The sequence below is a fragment of the Lynx canadensis genome, chromosome D1 (genome assembly GCF_007474595.2).
Source record: "Lynx canadensis isolate LIC74 chromosome D1, mLynCan4.pri.v2, whole genome shotgun sequence".
NCBI lineage: Eukaryota > Metazoa > Chordata > Mammalia > Carnivora > Felidae > Lynx > Lynx canadensis.
Window position 1 is genome coordinate 10,074,142 of NC_044312.2, and position 19,820 is coordinate 10,093,961.

A 19,820-nucleotide genomic window follows, 5' to 3' on the forward strand; every position below is an offset into this window, starting at 1 on the left:
TTACTCAACTTAATTAAAAAAATTTTTTTTAATGTTTATTTATTTTTGAGAGAGAGAAAGAGAGAGCACAAGCAGGGGAGGGGCAGTGAGAGAGGGAGACACAGAATTCGAAGCAGGGTCCAGGCTCTGAGCCATCAGCACAGAGCCCAATGTGGGGCTTGAGCCCACAGACTGTGAGATCATGACCTAAGCCAAAGTTGAACGCTCAACCAACTGAGCCACCCAGGCGCCCCCCCTTATTAATTTTAATAGGGGTTTTTGTGCATGTGTACATATTCCTTAGGATCTTCTGTATAGAAAATCATGGTTTGTGCACATCTGGACAGTTTTACTTCCTTTTCTTTCTTTTTCCCGTGATTTACAGGCTAGAATCTTCAGTATGATGTTGAATAGAAGTTGTAAGAGCTGATATTCTTGCATTATTTTTTCACCATTAAGTATGATATTAGCACTAATTCAAAAAGAGATATGCACCTCTATTTTTATTGCAGTATTATTTACAATAGCCAAAATAAGGAAGCAACCCAAGTGTCCACTAATAGATGAATGGATAATGAAGATGTGGGGTTTATATACAATGGAATATTACTCAGCCATAAAAAGAATGAAATCTTGCCATTTGTGACAGCATGGATGGATCAGAGGACATAATGCTAAGTGAAATAAGTCAGTCATAGAAAACTACCATATGATTTCACTCATATGTGGAATTTAAGAAACAAAACAAATGAACAAAGAGAAAAAAAGAGAAAACAAACAAACCAAGACTCTTAAATACAGAGAACACACTGGTGGTTACCAAAGGGGAGGTGGAATAGGAGATGGGGATTAAGGGTGCACTTATTGTGAAGGGCACTGAATAATATATGGAATTGTTGAATCGCTAGATTGTATACCTGAAATGAATATAACACTGTTTGTTAATTATATTGGAATTAAAAATTTTTACTGTCTTCTACTGAGATGATTGTGTTGTTTTTATACTTTATTCTATTAATATGGTATATTATATTAATTCATTTAATAATATTAAACCATCTTTACATTCCTGGGTTGAATGTCACTTGTTTAGAATATATATAATCCTTTGTATATGCTGTTGGATTCAGGATCAATCTGACTTTGAAAGATACCTGACTTTGGAAGAAATGTAGAAATTAGTCAAATCTCTACAAAATCTTGATGGTTTTAATGATATTCTTAAAAAATTAGAAAGTTCAAGTTATCAGTATCTTTCATCTTTAGGACCAGTAACCCAAAAGATTTAAGGCATGTCTACTGAGTATAATCTATGTTCCAATTAACAGTGTAGAATGTGTTTTGAAACTATGCATTCTCTTAATGTTATGCAAATATTTTATTTATCTGGATAAGGAAGAGTCAACTCAATTTTGTGATACCTTATTATTCATTTCTCAGTGGTATCTTTTAAGACCATTATCCATTTTATTTCATTATTACAATTATAGACACAAAGTCTTACAACCTTTCTGAAAGACAAAAACTCAGAAGGTTCAAATTATGCAATTTTAATATCTAATTCTTGTTTTGAACAGTGAACATTATGGACTTATCCCCATTTTCATCCTTTTTTTTCAAAATGAGTTTGAAAAGATCTTTCTCTTTTTCACAAGCTAGAAAGTACCCCTTGTACAATGAAGACTCAAATTGTATCTTATCATCATGTCCTGGAACACTTCTCTGAAAGAATATGATGTCATTTCCTTCATCATTGATACTCTCAGGAGGACTCATTTCCTATAGAAGAAAAAAAATACTTAATTTTTAAAGAACATGAACAATTTGAATATGTGTGGTTTATTTTGAAGTACATTACTGCAAAGAACTAAAGAAGTACAAGGAAAAAAAAAAACCCAAACCTCTGAATATAAGAATATTGATTTTATTTCCTTCCTAATTCCTAATCTGTTCTCCTTGTTTAATCTGCCTTTTCCCACCATTGAATGCACATTCAGGTTTAAGCCTCTAGTTTCTCCCAATTTAACCATCAGGTAGCTTCCTTTTCTCCTCTCCCCTGAGTGGAGTCCATATCTGATCAAGATGAAGCAGAGTTCCAGCACAGACCACAACCTTCTTAGGCTAATGTCAATTCCTGTTTTCTTCAACCATTCACAGCCAAAGACATTGATGACCTCCACCCCTAGGCATAGGCTAGCTCTTGTTTGTGAGCCTAATGTGAGAGAGGCAGAAAGTGCAGGCATCTCAGCTTCGTCCCTCCTTCAGTGGAGCCTAGGACTGAAACTTGCTGTAAATAGACCCACTAATAGAAAGTCAAATCATAAGAGACTCTTAAAAACTGAGAACAAACTGAGGGTTGATGGGGGGGTGGGAGGGAGGGTAGGGTAGGTGATGGGTATTGAAGAGGGCATCTTTTGGGATGAGCACTGGGTGTTGTATGGAAACTAATTTGACAATAAATTTCATATTAAATAAATAAATAATAAATAAATAGACCCACTACTTGTACTAGGGCTAGGTCCTGGGTTCTAGGATAGCCCTGCTTATTGGCTTAGTCAGCACTTTTCCTCTGCCAAGCACTCCAGTTCCATAGTAGTTCCTGAATTTCTATCCTGAATTTGGCTGGGTCCTACCCTGAAAACCAAATGCTGATTCTTATATCTTTCAGCCACAGAAGAGGGTTTTCTCAAGAATAGCTAGATTATGTGAAACCGTAATCCTGCCGGTCCCCCAAGTGACAGTACTGCCTGTACTTTTCCTGTTAGTGCATCATACCTACTTTTCAGAATGGACTAGAAAATGTGAGGACCACCCAAGTTTCTTTCCATATTAATCCTGGAGCCAACAGACATTTTGAACTTAATTTTGACCCCCTGGTAGCAAAGATGAGCTAAGGATTGATGCAGAGACCTCCAGACCCAAAATAGTATTCCAGCATCCTCTCAAGAGGCCTGAAAGAACCTGGGAGTACCTCCAAACTTCTCAATCCATTATGCAATTTATAGTCATAACTCTTGACCTTTTTCCTTTATCAACATGTGAGGGTCTTGAATTGATGACAGTATAAACTAGTTCACCCACTGGCACATATTTCTGAGGCTGTCTACGATATACCAGAATGTAGGAAGAGACCCCAACCTAGGGGAGACAGTTTGGGACCAACCTAATATCTAATGTATAAGTGATAAATAATCCTTACCTAAAACTTCAAAAACTCTAGAAATATTAAAGACAAATAAACCTTTTAGTTCAAACCTAGTGTAGAAAGTTATAGTTGAAGGTGGAAATGTGGATAGGTAGAATAGGTGATCTCTAACTAGTTCAAGGCTACATTTCAGAACAGAGGCAAGGAATCTTGGGGCAGTAGCTTTCTTTAGTTTTGGTGTTGACTATTCGTAGCCCTTATTGGGAAGATGCACAACAAATGGATGTGGAAACAATCCTAGTGACCTTGGGGAACACTCAACTTGGAAAGTCCTACCTGGTGAAACTTGAGTGCTCCAAGGGCCTAAGGTATTCTTTGCATCATTACATCAGGAGGGGTTGAATCTGAACCCAGGGAGAGGCAAGCTTGACCTAACATCTCTTACCTTAAAAAAATTTTTTTAAATGTTTACTTATTTTTGAAAGAGACAGAGAGAGAGAGAGAGAGAGAGAGAGAGAAAGAGTATGAGCAGGGGAGGGGCAGAGAGAGAGGGAGAGAGACACAGAATCTGAAGCAGGTTCTAGGCTCTGAGCTGTCAGCACAGAGCCTGACATGGGGCTCGAACCCACCAACTGTGAGGTCATGACCTGAGCCAAAATGGGACGTTTAACCGACTGAGCCACCCAGGCACCCCTGACCTAACATCTCTTATTTTGGTCCTCTCCCAGTTGCGTTAGTAAGTCTGAGAGAATCCTGACCATGCCTGGATGTACATACAAGAAACAGACACTGACAGTAAGGTCTTGAAACAAATCCGTCTTGGTGTCATGAAGGTTCTTGCCCAAAGGAAAACAGGGGTAACCAGAAGCACTAGGACTTTATAGCTAGTAAGCAACCCAGAAAGGTGAGCACATAATGGCAGCCAGTTGTGCCTTATTATCTAGAACTTAGTCTATATTTATAATCACTGCTAAGATCCTTATTAATGGGTGGAAAATGGGATTAAAGAGCATGACCTAAAACTGGTCCTAACACCTTCCTTTCCCTCTTCCCGCCCCTTGACTGAGTCCTTCCAGAAGCACATTTGCTATGAAGCTTAAATGTCAGAGCCCCTCACTTATACAGGTCTCTTTTAAGTCCCCTTCTTTTTTTAAATAAAGCATCAACTTTATGCCTTTGTTGATTTTATATTCTCTTTCTTTAAAAGGGCTGCCCAAATTGTGTAAACTTCAGCCTCCCCTACACCTGGATTTGCCTAGTTCCATTATTATCAGATAAACAACCATTAACTATAACTACAGAGTGACCCAGAAAACTTTCCTCCCAATGAGAGCAGTCTGGAGATGCTCACAAACTGACAATTTCAAAGGTGAATCCCATGTCGTGAACGATTTGCTAAATGGGGATTTGCCAATAAAGAACTGCTATCAAGATCACTTTCTACTGAAAGTTAGGAGTATGGCCTTAGTAGACATGCCAAGGGGCAACTTGGGAAGGGGGAAAATGCCACATGAAAATATAATTCTGGGGTACCTGGCTGACTCAGTCCGTTAAGTGTCCAATTCTTGGTTTCAGCTCAGGTTATGATCTCACGATTTGTGAGATCAAGCCCCGAGCCGGGCTCTGCACTGACAGCGTGGATCCTGCTTGGGATTCTCTCTGCTCCTCCCCCACTCTCTCTCTCTTTCAAAATAAATAAATACACTTGAAAAAAAAAAGATTGGACTGAGGATATTTGGGTTTTTTAATTTTGCACGTAAATATGACTAAAACAAATTAAGGCTCAGCCTTACCTTAAAGGAAATAATTTTGTTCTCACAGGAGAGAGTAGACATGGTCTTATAATTCACAGAGATGGTTACTGCCAGACCTCTAGTGAGGCTATCTTTATACATATATATGATAAATTCAGTCCGGGGTGCATTATCTGAAATAAACATTAATAAATAAGAACCCTAGTTAGAAGAATTTTTACAAATCACCATTTATGGAAATTAGCCTAGGGATAATCCTTAACAAACCCATCACCATTTCTGTACTCTGAGATTCAGCCATTTAGCAGGAGACTTTACATGGGCATGCTCACATTCTTTAAAACACATTCATCATATGTATTATAATACAAATACAGCAACTTTTTGAGTGTTTTAGAGATACTATGAATTCTAAAAGATTGTTTTTAACCTTTAAATGTTAAATAGAATATTGAAAATCTATCTGTTATGGTAAAAATTTAGGTTTTTTTTTTTTCCCCAAAGTGCACATTCACTGTTTCAACTCTGCCTAAATTCTGATATTTGGAATTCAAACCTTGGAAGGCACAGTAAACAGATTCCTTTGTAAGGCATTCTAAATTTCTGGTGGAAGACAGACTCACTCCAAATGCTTGTGTATTTATTTTTGATTTTGATTTTTGAAAATTCCGTCAGCAATTTAGCTATAACCAACAGCGATTAAGGTCCATATGGAGATTCTGTAGACTTAGTGCAATTATAGTGAAGGGATTGGCGACCCTCATATAGGCTCAGAATAGCTTGACCCCTAGCAATATCTTTGTTGCATCAATTTTTCACCCCAACTAAAAAATGTGGACCTTATCAAGTTTTTTGTGTGTGAAATTATTACTACTCCTGTGATTTTTCATCTGAGGATTAGGTCTATCCTAGAAAAACATAGGTAGTTAACTGGAATGGGAAGAAGTAAGCTTGTCATTTTTATGTTACAAATATATATTTAAAAAAATACCTGTACAGTCAGAATCAGGCATATCCTCAAACACAGGTTGATCTCCCTGGTTAATGAAGAGAACTTGGTCGTTCAAGTTTCGTAAGATTGAGAGTTTATGTTCAAGCTTGCCAAAGTAATCTGTTTCCAGGTTTTCTACAATGCACATTAAATCTCATTAAAGAATATGTTTTTTTCTTCCCAAATTACAAATAATCATTCTATATATTTCAGTTTTCAATAACTGCTAATCATAATCTTCTGGTGTAGAAGATGGTAGGACAAAGTTGCACAGTGTTTTTTAACCCACTTCCAAGAGCGCACCCTGATTCTTATTATCACCTTTTTATCACTACTCTACTCATATAGTCTTTTTTTTTTAAGTTTATTTATTTTTGAGAAAGAGAGACAGAGTGTGAATGGGAAGGAGCAGAGAGAGAGGGAGAGACATAATCTAGAGCAGGCTCCAGACAGAACCCGACATGGGGCTTGAACTCATGAATCCGTGAGATCATGACCTGAGCTGAAGTCGGACTCTTAACCGACTGAGCTACCCAGGCGCCCCTACTTCTATGGTCTTAAATTCAAATACCCTATTTTCAAACCACAATCTCCCATCCTTTTAGCTTTCTTAAGCTTTTCCTCTATGTTTAGAGTCCTCCTGCCTCTTAACATTTTCTGTCTAACCTTTTCCTGTCTTCCCTTTCTTCTCTATGAAGCCTGGGCCTCACAGCTCATCATTTAATCTATCCTTTGCCAGTGTCTTAAATCCTGAATTTATTTGTCCTTTTACTACAAAACCCCAAGACTGGCTGCTGAGGGTTGCTGCCAAGCAATTATACAAATGTACAAATTGGCACATTCCCAGTTCACCAATTGTCAATACTTCCTTTCTGTTATAGCTCAGCAATCCTCCGTGGTACAGAGCTGTGATTCTAAATCTTCTCCTATCTCCTAAGGATCTCTACATTGTGACCTCTGCTTTCACTTTCTGCAAATGATTTCCTGCCTCTCCACTTACAAACATAACTGTGGCACCACCGGTTAATTTCTTCTACCCCCCCCCCTTCTTGTCCCAGGGGGAAAATGTGGAAAAGGTGCTCCTTCTCGTGTCTAGGGCTAACTCCATCTGTGTTTTGCATGTATCTTCTACTGAAACCTTGATTTACCAATCATCCCCTTTTTTCTGTCAACCCAGTCATTCTACTTCCTGGATTACTTGTATTTATGATCATAGTTTGTGAGTTCAAGCTCTGCCTCAGGCTCTGTGCTGACAGCTGAGAACCTGGAGCCTGCTTCTGATTCTGTGTCTCCCTCTCTCTCCACCCCTCCCACACTCGTGCTCTGTCTCTCTCTGTCTCTCAAAAATGAATAAATGTTAAAAGAATTTATATATCCAGTCCACATTTTCATCCGGATCTAAGAACTTTATGTCCAAGAGTCCACTGGACATTTCCACTAGGATGTCCCACAGATAAGATCTAAAACTAAATTTATGTCTTCCTCTTTGCTCCACATTCCTCATTACCCTGATTTTCCTCTTGTGTTTCCTATTTAACTGAACGGTACAAATTGGCTAAGTGCAAAAATGTAGGCATTATCTTCTCGGTCTTTCTTTCCATCCCCTTCGAAATCCAGCCCCAACTGTGTCCTCTTGATTCTTTTAAGTATTTCTAAAATCCATGCACAGCTCTTCATTGGCATCCACTGTGCCTACCTTAATTCATGTCACCATCATTTCTTACAGGGACTGCAGTAATAGCCTCTTAATTGGCATCTCCCCCCCCCCTTTTTTTTGTCCCCACATCAATTCTTTATACTGAAGCCAGGAGGAATTAAAATTCAATTTTAATTAAAGTTAAAATTCAGAGATATGAGCATGTTATCTCTGATTTTTAATGGGGCACATAGCCACCTAGAATAAAAATTATATTTTCCAGATTCCCTTGCAGTTGATATCACCAGGTGACTAAATTCTAATGAATGGAATATGAGTGGAGTTGATGTGTACAACTTCCAAGCAGAGACTTTAAAAGGAATGGGGCTGTCTTCCTCTTATTTTGAACCCTTTCTTGCTAGCTGGGACATGGACCTAGGAAGTATGGTAATGATTTTCAAGTATGTGAATGAGTTCAACAACTTAGGGATACTGGAATAGCAGGAGAGAAGAAACTTGAGATCCCACCATCATCACGAACTACCAACTTGGACTTGTATTTTACGGAAGCATTTTCTCTTACTATATTTTTGGGTTTCTTTGTTGCAGCAAATTGATCTGTATCCCAGGTCGTACATATTATGCTTTCTGAATCCCCATTATCCCAAAGATAAGGTCTAAATTCCCTATCTTGGAATAAAGGAAGCTTCTTTATCTGCACCCTGTTTATCCTTCTTCTCTCTTCATTATCCTACTCCCATTCTGAATTACTTTTAATTCCTCAGACATGCCATGCTTTCTTTCATATCTTGGCCTGTGCATGCTGTCTTCTCCCTGCCCACAATACCTTCTCTTCACTAACCCCTATTCACTCTTTAAATCTGTCCCTCCTTCAAAGTGCCCTCCCAGAATCTACTGGACTGAATTAGGTGCCTCTTCCATGTGCTCCCATAGCATCCTGTGTCTTTGTAACACTTAACATACTATATTCCAATTGTCTTCCTCATGGGCCTGCTTCTCCCTGTAGGAACCATGTTTTGCTCACCACTGTATCCTACTGCTTGACATAGCACCTGAGATACAGATACCAATATTTACTGAATTAAATAAATGGAGAGCAAGGCAATCTTTAAGAAACATGAGGAGTTATAGGTCAATTATATTTCAGTAAAGCTGGGGGGAAAAAGACATGTGAAAATAGTATTTTTTTTAAAGTTGATACTTTCTATTTCAAGTACAGTAAGGATCACCTTAAGAATGGGAAAAGTGTTACTTTTAAGGAAAAGTATGAGAAACTCATGGCCTCTAATAATCTGGGGTCTTTTAGAGGATCATAGGCCAGACATGGCATGGTCCTACCTGAATGCCAGAAGGACAAGAACTGGGTACATCCACATCTTAATAAGACATAATGGCTCAGCTTCATAATTCTGCCTGCTCTACCCTCTCCTGTCTCCTCTATTTCCAGAATCCTCTGCCACCTGGGAGCCTCCCAGGCTTCTTCCCAAAACATTTCTGAGAGAGAGGGTTAAAGGAAGGTTTCCTTGATTTTGGACAATTCTCTTGCTTCAATCCCCTTTTCCTCCAGAGAATCCATGACCTCCTCATAATCTTAGAATCTCTGTAATAAGCGAAGTCTATTTTGTAGATTCTAAGAGCTAGAGAAGTTTCTAAGGTGTAGAGAGAAGCATATTTTGCTAGCGGTTCTTCTCTGTATCCCTTATGGTCATCTTTATTCCAAGGCTGTTCTTTTGAGTCCACATTCCTTTGAGGGAAGATTAGCTTCTCAAATGGCCTAGTACCAGTTTCTCTCAGCTGAGAATGGGGATATGGATGTGTCTGAGAGGTGCTTACTCAAGTAGCTACTGATTTTGCAAAGAAAGAGAAATAAATTTATACTTTACCATCACTGTCAGCTAAAGGGGAAAAAAAGAGAAACAAAATATGTTAAACTCTATATTTCAATTCGGAATCTCCTCTTACCCTACCATTTTATAACTCGTCTGTCACTCCCCAGTGTTTAACCACTAACTAACCAGTGATGGCCTTTGTGGGCCTCCATCAGAAATATTATACAATCATGCCAGAGGTCACATAAAATGGAGCTCATTAGACTTAGTGTGGTCTCAGTTAAATTAGATATAAAACCCAAATCCAGAGTTCACAAATTTAAATTTTTACTTAAAAGGAAATTTTGTAAAGTGATAGATTACTCTTAAGTTTATGGTTTCAATGGAAAGTCACCTAGGGACTTTCTGTGAATCTTTCAAATGAAGCCAAACTTTCAAATGGAGCCAAGCTGCTCACAGAAGATGAATCATTAGAATCTGTTTTTATTTGTCAAGTTTGTTTACATAAACTGGCATAATCTACTCACAGAACTCCAGATTTAAGGTATTTGTTATATGATTTGCCAGTTTGTTGCAGGAAATTATATTCCCTGAGTGTACCCAATTTTGTGAGATTTCATCATGTGCACCTGCAGCGATCTTATGGGTTGGCTTCTGCTAGCTAAAGTGACAGGACATGTGGTGAGACAAGGTGCTAGGACGTTGGACATATTGTGGTTAATTTCTAGAGGCCCAGTATTTTTTATTCTTTTCCAGAAAAGAGGGTCACCGGTATTACAACAGAATTTGGTGACAAAAAAAGAGGTGCTCAATGGTTTATCTCACAACATCTTTTCTAGCTGAATACATTTATCTGAATCCTTATCTGGCCTATTGCTTTAGACTTACCTACAAAGTAAAGTGTATTGTCAATAAATTTCATTCCCACAAAGTTGATGCAATCATCTACTGGTATAGCAGTCATCTTTATTCCTAATGAAAGCAAAGAGTCATTTGTGAAAATGTAGTGGTTTTTCCATTTCCACCCCAAAAATATTTTTCTACTTACTGCCTTCTATTACCTCCAAACTCAGAAGTCAGTGTATCACCCAGTATGCTGATGAACACTTTGGATATTTAATAAACACTTGGGTCTTCACCTTATGAATACACGTGTTCAAATGTTCTCTTGTAAACCAACATATGTTTGGAATCTAGAAAGCATCTTCTCATATGACAGTATTATAAAGGGTGGATAAGTGGCCCACTACTGAACTGAAATATTGTCCTAGTATCTTGGAGGAAATATATCATCAATATACATATACGATGCTTGTCATTTAACTATGGATTGGTTCTATGTCTGTCTTACAACCAATGGGTTCATGTGCATGGGAGACTGAAGCTTTGTGACTTCATTGTGAAAGTGCCAAAAGTGAGACAATGATAAAAGTAGTGTTTCTGCCTGGGAGTAAGGGCAGTGTGTGAGGACGCCACAGCGCTCTGGCATCTGATGGCCCTTTTTCTCCTTGAGCAGCCATAGCTTTTGGTCTGGAGTTTGGGTTATACTATGCTTTTTACACAAGTAATACATAAATACAGTGTTTCTGTAAAAAATAAAAAAATAAAACCCAAATAATACAGGACTTAAACATGTTAAAACTTCTTCTTTTTGCTTTTCTCCTCTGCCCCACCCTATTCCACCCCACCCCAATATTGTGTGTATCCTTCTAGACCTTTGTCTATGAAGAAGCGTTTCTATACCTGAGAAATTTGTAAACTTAGATAGGAAAAAATTACATATTACAAATAAAAAATTACATTTATTTTCACCAACTTCTAAAAATTTTTTTTTAATGTTTATTTATTTTTGTGAGAGAGAAAGAGAGACAGGGTGTGAGCAGGGGAGGGGCAGAGAGAAACAGAGACCCAGAATCTGAAGCAGGCTTCAGGCTCTGAGCTGTCAGCAGAGTCCAACACAGGGCTCAAGCTCATGGACCTCAAGATCATGACCCGAAGTGAAGTCGGACACTTAACCAACTGAGCCAGCTAGGTGCCCCTATTTTCACCAACTTCTAACTGAAATTTAGCAGTTCCTCCCCTTATGGTCGTGTAGGAAACCACAGTATGTATTATTAGCAGTATCTCTGATGTCAGTAATGGAAACACATATTTCCTATTGTGTTATAATTGTTGTAGAGATCTTGAAATAGGGTTTAAACTCCTTACTACTTTGAAATATACAGAAGTTATTAGTCCCACCAGTAGATTTTGGGTTTGTTTGTTTGCATGTTTGTTTGCAAAAAATTTTTTTAATGTTTATTTATTTTTGAGAGAGAGAGAAAGCGCATGCACATGCGTAAGGTGAGGAGGGGCAGAGAAAGAGGGAGAGAGAGGATCCAAAGCAGGCTCTGTGCTGACAGCAGAGAAAGAGAGCCCAATGGGGCTTGAACTCCCGAACCGTGAGATCACGACCTGAGCTGAAGCCAATGTTCAAAACTGACTGAGCCACCCAAGTGCCCCAAATTTTGTTATTTATGTCTTGATAAAGAGGCATATATATACTATATCAAAATTTGTTAAAAAACCCTTTTTTGATAACTCAATTTAATATAATAAGTTTCCTTTGTAAGCCTAAGTATTTAAGATAATTTTTTAGATATTTATTTGTTTTTGAGAGAAAGAGAGAGAGACAGAGCATGAGTGAGGGAGGGGCAGAGAGAGGGAGACACAGAATCCGAAGCAGGCTCTGAACTGTCAGCATAGAGCCCGACATGGGGCTTCAGCTCACTAACCATGAGATCATGACCTGAGCTGAAGTTGAATGCTTAACCTACTGAGCAATTAAGTACTAAATGTTATCCACGTAAACACATTATTTTGTGAAGGGGTCCACAAACTTCACCAGATTGTCTGTGAGGGCCCATGCCACAGAAATGATTAAGAGGCCCTACTCCAGAGTTCAGCAGTACCTTGGGTTCTTGAGGGTAATTATGGTTTGGGCTCTAAGGCATGTGGCTGCTTCACAGTAGTCCTTGGTATATAGAGGAGTATTTAAGTCGAAGCTCATAAGTAGAGAAGTGACTCAAATTTTTTTCTGGCATAGTCTGCTGAGGCCAAACATATATGGTAGAAGAAGCCAGAAATTAAAACCCAGTTAAAAACCTTAATCCAAATTAAGGTAACCCAAAACACTTGTGAATTGGTGGCTATTTAACAGTTTTATCTAGGTTCAATTCCTTATACATATACAAATGTGGATAGTTATCAAATTTATATAGATATATAATATATAAGCATATATGTATATATAATTTCATATATATGAAATAATGGCTAGGGTGGTCTTCTCTACAAACTTTAATGTTATGTAATGCATTCATATTTTTGTAAAATAATTTACTTGAAAAGCCCTAAATAGTATATTGGATGGAATTGGATGAAATTACTAGTGTTTACTACAATGAGTATTTAGTCAATGAGTGAATTAATTTAGAGGACACTACTACCTTAAAAAGAATAATATTACACAATATTTGAAATCATTCATCAGGTAATTACTGAGCATGCACTACGTATCAGGCATGGAGCTAGAAAGCTGACAAAACACAATACTTACCCTGCAATTACTCAGAGTCTAGGGAGAGACAAATATATCAACAATTACAAAATAGTACAATGAACGCTGTGCAGAGCTGGGTTTACAAGAGATCCTTTCTGTCTGCCTGGTGGTGTGTGGAAGAAAACTTCTTAGAGGAAGCGATAATCAAGCTGCCTTGAAAGAGAGGCAGGCATTTTCTTTTCTTTTTTATTAATTTTCTTTTTTTAAATTTACATCCAAATTAGTTAGCATATAGCGCAACAATGATTTCAGGAGTAGATTCCTTAATGCCCCTTACCCACGTAGCTCATCCCCCCTCCCACACCCCCTCCAGTAACCCTCTGCTTGTTCTACATATGAGAGGCAGGCATTTACAAGGCCAGGGGAAGAGCTTTCCACAAAGAGGGAACTACCTGAGCAAAAGCCTGGAGCAGGGAATTCTGACAGAACCTTGCTTGTTTGGAACCTCATCACTTTTCCTGCAGTTAATGCAAATGCAGTCCCATTGGGTAGGAAGAAAGCATTTCTGAAGATCTCAGATAGTTCAAGATTAACTTTTCCTTGGGAACAAATACAAAAGTAGTAAAGAGGTATCCTCGGAGGACATAAATCTACAACAACCGGAGTGTATTCTTGCTTTCTTTCTTTGTTTCAACTTTCTCAGCACTATAGCCGATTCTTTGCATAGTGCTCTCTCTCCACACATTCTATCGTGGTGGTACTTTGGCCTTTTTATCATTGTTTTCTGACATCTAACTGTTTTTCCAACTTATTTGGAAAATATTTATTTGGAGGTGTTTTTCAGCACAAGCAGTAATAATACCCCTCAGCGCTTTGATGACATTACTATCAGGTATAAAAATATTTAAAATTATGATAGTAGTGAATATTTAAAGTTTTAAAAATGTTTATTTATTTTTGAGAGAGAGAGAGAGAGTGCAAGGAGGGGAGGGGCAGAGAGAGAGGAAGACAGAATCCGAAGGAGGCTCCAGACTCTAAGCTGTCAGTACAGAGCCCAAGGCAGGTCTTGAACTCAAGAACTGTGAGATCATGACCTGAGCCGGAGTCGGATGCTCAATCAACTGAGCCACCCAGGCGCCTCAGTAGTGAATATTTTAAAAATAGCATAACAATAACCTGTATGTCTCAAGAATAGCCTAGCTTACATAATACCAACATGGAAGCAGGTAATTGTCAAGTATGAGAGACACTTAAATGTGGGAAGAGTGTTAACAGCTCACAACTCACTTGCCCTACCACCTTTGAAATTGTGTCATTCTACATAAACTAATTTGGAGGAGTTCACATATTTCCATTTTGCCCATAAAGTGAGACTATTATGGGGCACCTGGGTGGCTCAGTCAGTTAAGTGTCCGACCCTCAGTTTCAGCTCAGTTCATGATCTCATGGTTTCATGGGTTCAGGCCCTGCATCGGGCTTTGTGCTGGCAGCTTGGAGCCTGCTTGAGATTCTCTCTCTCCCTCTCTTTCTGCCCCTCCCTGACTTGTGCTGTTTCTGTCTCTCTCAAAATAAAATAAAACTTAAAAAAAAAAACAATTTGAAAAATGAGACTGTTATTTCTCTATTCTTGATTCTGTCTAGTTCAATTCACATAAAATGCAACTTGCAAAATAGTTCAGTTTGACATAAACTTGTAAAGGAGAGTCTGATTGTAAAGGCCTTGCTTAAGTAGGCTAAAGAGTTTGAACTGTTTTTCTGAAAAAAAATACTGAATCTCTTTAAGTAGGAGAAAGACATGGTCAGATTTATGTTTTGAAAAGTTCACCCTGGCAGCTGTGTAGAGGATGGATTTGATGGGGCAAGACTGAACAGAGGCCAGAAAACAACCTCAGAAGTAATTTTAACAGTTAAGGTAACAGTTGATGAAGCTATAAACTAAGTAAGGTAGCGACTGTGGGGACAAAAGCACTGGATGGATTCAAGAGAGATGAAATATCAGGATTGGTTTTTAGCTAATTGGCTGTAGATCAAATGGAAGAAGGAGGAACTTCGGGTGACTTCAAAGTTGCTGGCTTGGGCAACTTGTTGAGTGGTTACCTCATTATAACTAAGAAAAAAGAGAATGACAGGCCAAGTGGAAAATAATTAGTTCAGTTTTGTAAATCTAAGAGAGAAGTGTCACAGAAGACAAGGGAGAAAGGAGCTTTAAGGAGGAACTGCTTAGGTACAAGCTCAAACTTGTTTATCGAATGTGGCAAGTTAGGAAGGTCTGGTGTCGGTAGAACAGTTTGGGGAATGTGAGGGAACAGAAGCCCGTTGACAAAGATCTAGGGCAGAATGGGGTGGGGAAAAAGTAAGACAGCAAATAGAAACTATTTTTTTAGGGACTCAGGCCATAAAGTGAAGAGAGAGGGTGGTAGTTTCTATAACTTGCAATTTTCAGTTTCTGGCTCCAGACCCACAGTTCCAGCTGTAGGGTATACTAATGAATTACTTTCTAAAACATGCCCAAATAACCTGTCTGCAACGGAAACCCGGGAGTCCTCCACTCCTTTGTCTAACCTGCCTCACAAATACTGTAGGTTATAACTCAGAAATGTCTCTAGAATTTGGCGTCTCCTCTCCATCTCCACCAGCATTGTTTTAAGTCCAGCCCTCATCACTTCTGGCATCTTCTCTTTAGAGATTTTCTGGCTTCCAGACTCTCCCGGCTCCATACTGTTGCCAGCGACATTTCCCCTGCCAGGCAGTAACTTCCCTGTTTTCGTTGCCTGCTAGACCCTTGGTTCTTCACCTTTTCAGGCCCAGCTCAAACATTTTCTCTGTGAAGACCTCCCTTACTCCTCCATTCCTACCTAATCATTCTCTCACCAGTGCCCCCCTACACCTACCCCCGCTTATGCTTCTCAAATACATCTTACTACACTGAATGAGATTATTTTGATTACAAATAGGTCTGCCCAGCTTCAATCTGAGTTTCTTTAAGATGAATTGTCCCTTTCTTCTTGAATCTTCCACATCTGGAAAGAAGTTTATATACAGCAGGGGCTCAATCAATGTTAAAGGAATAAATGTCTGCTATGATACACCTTGTTGCCGTGACAACAGTGTGTAAAGGAACTGGTAGAATTTTTTTCTATCTTAAAACCTTCACTCCATCTGAAAGCCAATGAGAAAGAGAAGGAATATTAGGAACACTTGAAACATATTTAAAAAAAAACAGAGTAACTTCTCCAATATTCTCCCTCTTCTTTCCCGCCCCCCCCCCCCCTTGGTGGTTTCTTTTTTACTTCAAGTGCTTATTTTGAATTATTTTCTTACCACTCTTCTTGTGAGATCTCAGTATATCTACAAATAACCCTTCTATTCCTCCCCTCAACTTCCCTCTTTTCCAGTCTCATCTGTGTCCCTTTGCTTTCTTAACTCCAGTCTGTGAAAATTGTAGTTCCCACTGGATAAATATGCTTTGAATATTTCATCTAAAATTCTCAGATTATTGACTTTTTTTCATCTAAAGTTACAAACCACCTCAGAACGATACTCCCAGGAATATGCAAGTGGCAATTGGTTCTTTCAAACAAAAACAGTTTTTGTTATACAAGCCTTGGAGACTAGCCACAAGCTAGTGAATGGTAGAAAATCATGATGGACATGAGGTCACATGCTTCACAATCTTGTCTGGGGCAAGTCACTTAATTTTGATGGTCTCGGTTTCCTCATTTGGACAAAGAGGAAGTTGCATGGTTAATATTACAGGTGTTATCCAGCTCCAGTATTCTGTAATTCTAGATTTTAGCTAAGGCTGCAAGGAGAGAACCATTTATATGTGGCAAATGCCCTCATAACCACTTCCTCATAACTCTAACATAACACGTATTGATTGAATACGTATTTCAGCCATAGAGGAGTTTAAAAACATACTGTTGGAGGAATACTACTTGGCAATGAGAACGAATGAAATCATGCCATTTGCAGCAACGTGGATGGAACTGGAAGGCATCATGCTGAGTGACATAAGCCAGTCTGAGAAGGACAGATATCATATGTTTTCACTCATATGTGGATCTTAGAAACTTAACAGAAGACCATGGGAGCAGGGAAGTGGAAAAAACAGTTACAAACAGAGAGGGAGGGAGGCAAACCATAAAAGAATCTTAAATACAGAGAAAAAATTGAGGGTGGATGGGGGGGGGCAGGGAGAGGGGAAAATGAGTGATGGGCATTGAGGAGGGCACTTGTTGGGATGAGCACTGGGTGTTGTATGTAAGTGACGAACCATGGGAATCTACCCCAAAAACCAAGAGCACACTTTACACACGGTATGTTAGCCAACTTGACAATAAATTATATTAAAAAAAAAACCCATATTATTAGAATGTTTGAAAAGCAATTTGAATTTGAAAAGCAATCATGTTTATCCTTGCTGTGGATTTCAATTCTGTGGCATAGACAGACACCGGATGAAATGAGGAAGCATATTACCTAATTCCCTAAAATCAGGTACTTAGTCATCTTGGTAGCAGCAAGATGAAAATCTAACTATTCAGTTCTAGAAATCATTTAATTCTTGAAAATGTTGCCATTCCATGAATGTCTGTATGTAGATGTGGCAGAGGTGGGATGGAGGAAGACCTAGGTAAAAATTTAGGTAAATAATAGGTGTCTGATAATAGGCGCAATATAATGATAATAGGTGCGCATATAATCAACAGCTAAATACAGACTCAAAGGAAAAATCCAGAGTGGAACTGATGTAGTTGGAATGGCCTCGTGTGAAAAGGAAAATCGAATTTAACCTTAAAGAATGCTTACGATTTAAATAGATGGGAAAGGACATGGAAGAGCATTTATATGATCATTAAAACAGTGTTGTGATGGAGGATGGACTTCATGAATGGAGCCATTTTTTTGGACTGTGGTGGAACACTCCTGCTGTCCTGCAGTGAACTCAGGGTGGGGTGGGGTTAGAGAGGGCTTTGGAAGTCACTAGAAGAATGTGATCTTATTTATTTATTTATTTTTAAGTTTATTTATTTTTCTTAGTAATCTCTACACCCAACGTGTGGCTCAAACTCATGACCCCAAGATCCAGAGTTGCATGCTCTTCCTGGTGAGCCAGCCAGGTGCCCCAGAAAAATGTGAATTTAATCTCATAGGCAATAGGAATGCAAGTTACTGAGCCAGCAAGTGCATTTTGAAAAAGATAAGAGACAGGCGCTGGCACTACTCTAAGAATTCATGTACAAATTTGCATAAGAATTCATAATATTCATGTAGGGATATTATGAACAAGCCAGGTTAAAAAAGATACTATGGAGGAAGATTTAAAAGAACTTGAAATAGCTGGATATAGACAAAAAGAAAAGAGGAGTTTAAGGGAGTCCTAATTTTTCTTATTAGTACTTCAAAATAGAGGTATTAATTTAGCCCTTGCCTTATTGTGAAATAAGATTCTCCTGGGGAATGTTATAATTTCGTCCAACTATAGCCCAGCTAAGGGTGCTGATGCAGATTCTATCAAGAGGATCAACCTTTGGCAAAAATTTTTTGTTTGCTTTTAGAATCATGGATTCAGAGTTGAGACTCCCGTTGAAGAGAAGCTTACTTATTTTATTGTTCTAAAGCAGCAATTCTTAAGGGGCTCTTGAGGTCAAAGCTATTTTCATAATAATAACGAGCTGTAATTTGTCTTTTTCACCCTCATTCTCTCATGTGTATACACCACAGTTTACCAGAGCTTACATTCTGGGCAATATCACATAGATTAAATGCAGAAGCAGATAGAAACACAACTGTCTTCCATTAAGCCAGAGATTCATAAACATGAAAAACAATGTCACTCTTCACAGATTTTTAAAAATGTATGGTTATTTATAATTAAAAATGTTTTTTTATGCTGGCCTGTGATGTGCTTACTGTTATTTTGAAACAAGTTGAATTTCTAGTACAGTAAATGACAACAATACAGTCAAGTAACCTAGGGAAACAAACATTTTTGAGGGTCCTCAATGATTTTTAGGAATGTAAAGAGGTCACAGGACCAAAAAGTTTGGAAACGTTTGCTCAAAAGTGATACTCTCCAACGTTGGTTAAAAGAAAAAGTTTCCACTCTGACTTTGCTGTGTTCCCTATGTTGTTACAGATTGCCCATCATAGTGATGTCAGAGGACCTCAATTCGTCTCAATCACTTTTCTAGTTGATTTCCTTTTAAAACCATGTCTCATTTCTAAATAAAAAGGAATGATATTTCTTACCTGTGCTCAGTAGTTTCCTGGGAGAGGAAGGGATCTGGAAGGTTTGAGGTCCCTTTCTTTTCCTGAGCTGTGTAGATGGCAGAAGGTGGCAGCAGCCCCTTTAGCAGCTGAAGCTGGCAGCCAGGAATGCAGAAAGCATTGGAAAGCAGAGCTTGCTGGTCATCTGATCTATAGCCGTCTGGGGGAGGAGGAGACCCAGCGATTGGGAGAAAGGAGGAAGGAGGTGGAGGGAGGAGACTGTTCTGGCACGCCTTGAACCCGCCTTCAAATGTGGGCTCTTTCCAAGGGCAGTAGAACTGGAAATAAAGTCAGAGAATTTGCGTACTTCTTTTAATGTAAAATCACTATTTTAATGAGATCATTTCTGCTGTAAAAGTTGGAGTTCTGGCCCTTCCAAATCTTGTGCCTTTCTCTCAGAAGTACTGTACTTTCAAGCCCTTTTAAAAAAGCAACTGCTTGGTCAATTAGAAGCATCTTTTCTCACATTAATCTCTCTCTGTTTTGAGATTTTCTATTCACACTTTAGCACAAAACTTTTCCCTTATCTTGTGGTGCTGAATAATCAGCCCTATTAGAATAATCCCTATAATGTAATAATAGCACCTGAAATGTAATTTTAAAAAAGCAGAGTAAGATATCACAGCCTTGAAAATAATTAGCAGAAACAAA

General features: G+C 38.6%; 1 protein-coding gene across 2 annotated transcripts; it reads right to left on the reverse strand.

Moving 5' to 3' along the window:
- Nucleotides 1-1,389: 1,389 nt before the first annotated feature.
- IL18 (interleukin 18) lies at nucleotides 1,390-19,318 on the reverse strand. 2 transcript variants are annotated; one of them, XM_030330968.2, is made up of 6 exons: nucleotides 19,152-19,318; nucleotides 10,244-10,327; nucleotides 9,410-9,421; nucleotides 5,870-6,004; nucleotides 4,918-5,051; nucleotides 1,390-1,758 (listed from the first exon to the last, which is right to left on the reverse strand). In XM_030330968.2, the coding sequence occupies exons 2-6, from the start codon at nucleotides 10,317-10,319 to the stop codon at nucleotides 1,537-1,539; spliced, it is 579 nt and encodes a 192-aa protein (XP_030186828.1). In that variant the 5' UTR covers nucleotides 10,320-10,327; nucleotides 19,152-19,318; the 3' UTR covers nucleotides 1,390-1,536. The 2 variants fall into 2 exon arrangements, with proteins under 2 accessions (XP_030186828.1, XP_030186829.1); XM_030330969.1 differs by lacking the exon at nucleotides 19,152-19,318 and adding an exon at nucleotides 12,307-12,648.
- Between the last annotated feature and the right edge of the window lie 502 nt (nucleotides 19,319-19,820).

Coding starts and splice junctions, on each gene's coding strand:
- IL18 (XM_030330968.2), bottom strand. CDS start 10,319: ATGACTGCTATACCAGTAGATGATTGCATCAACTTTGTGGGAATGAAA. Junction 5,052..5,869: donor GCCTGATTCTGACTGTACAG/GTATTTTTTTAA, acceptor TGTTTATTTCAG/ATAATGCACCCCGGACTGAA. Junction 1,759..4,917: donor ACAAAATTATTTCCTTTAAG/GTAAGGCTGAGC, acceptor TTTCTTCTATAG/GAAATGAGTCCTCCTGAGAG.